The sequence below is a fragment of the Eimeria mitis genome, genomic scaffold (assembly GCF_000499745.2).
Source record: "Eimeria mitis Houghton genomic scaffold, Emh_scaff4582, whole genome shotgun sequence".
Taxonomy (NCBI): Eukaryota; Apicomplexa; class Conoidasida; order Eucoccidiorida; family Eimeriidae; genus Eimeria; species Eimeria mitis.
The window spans coordinates 3,593-4,011 of NW_013572894.1; the positions used below are offsets into that span (position 1 = coordinate 3,593).

General features: G+C 50.8%; 1 protein-coding gene across 1 annotated transcript in view; it reads left to right on the top strand.

The window, feature by feature from the left end:
- The window catches only part of EMH_0076260 (uncharacterized protein), a gene marked incomplete at both ends in the record, with an annotated part of 4,761 nt that overhangs the window by 3,356 nt on the left and 986 nt on the right, over positions 1 to 419 (top strand). Inside the window, one exon of the mRNA XM_013499708.1 lies at positions 135 to 407. Within this exon, the coding sequence (XP_013355162.1) occupies positions 135 to 407 (273 nt within the window). The remainder of the gene's footprint in view (positions 1 to 134; positions 408 to 419) is intronic.

Below are 419 nucleotides of genomic sequence, written 5' to 3' on the forward strand. Positions count from 1 at the left end.
GGGTATGTGTTGTATAAGTGTTTGAGTGTTTAGTGTTAATGCCCTGTTTCTAGGGCATTTCTTTCTCTTTTTCTCCCGCCTGAGGGTTTAGGGTTTAGGGTTTAGGGTTTAGGGTTTAGGGTTTGTGTGTGTAGAGGGTACGGACGCTCGTTTGAGTGCTTCGCTAGCTGAAGAGCTGCTGCTGCTGCTGCTGGCTCACAGCTGCCTAGGCTACAGTGGCAACGTACGCATGCCGTTCCTGCTGCAGTTGTTCTCTATATTAGGTGTTGAGCAGCAGCTATCTAAATACCAGCAGCAGCAGCTGCTGCAGCAGGATGAGGAGCAGCAGCAGCAGCAGAATCAGCAGCATAGCCATTCTCCTTTTCTTCGTGGTGTTCTTGCTGCAGCAGAAGCAGAAGCTGCACTTGGTGCTGCAGCAG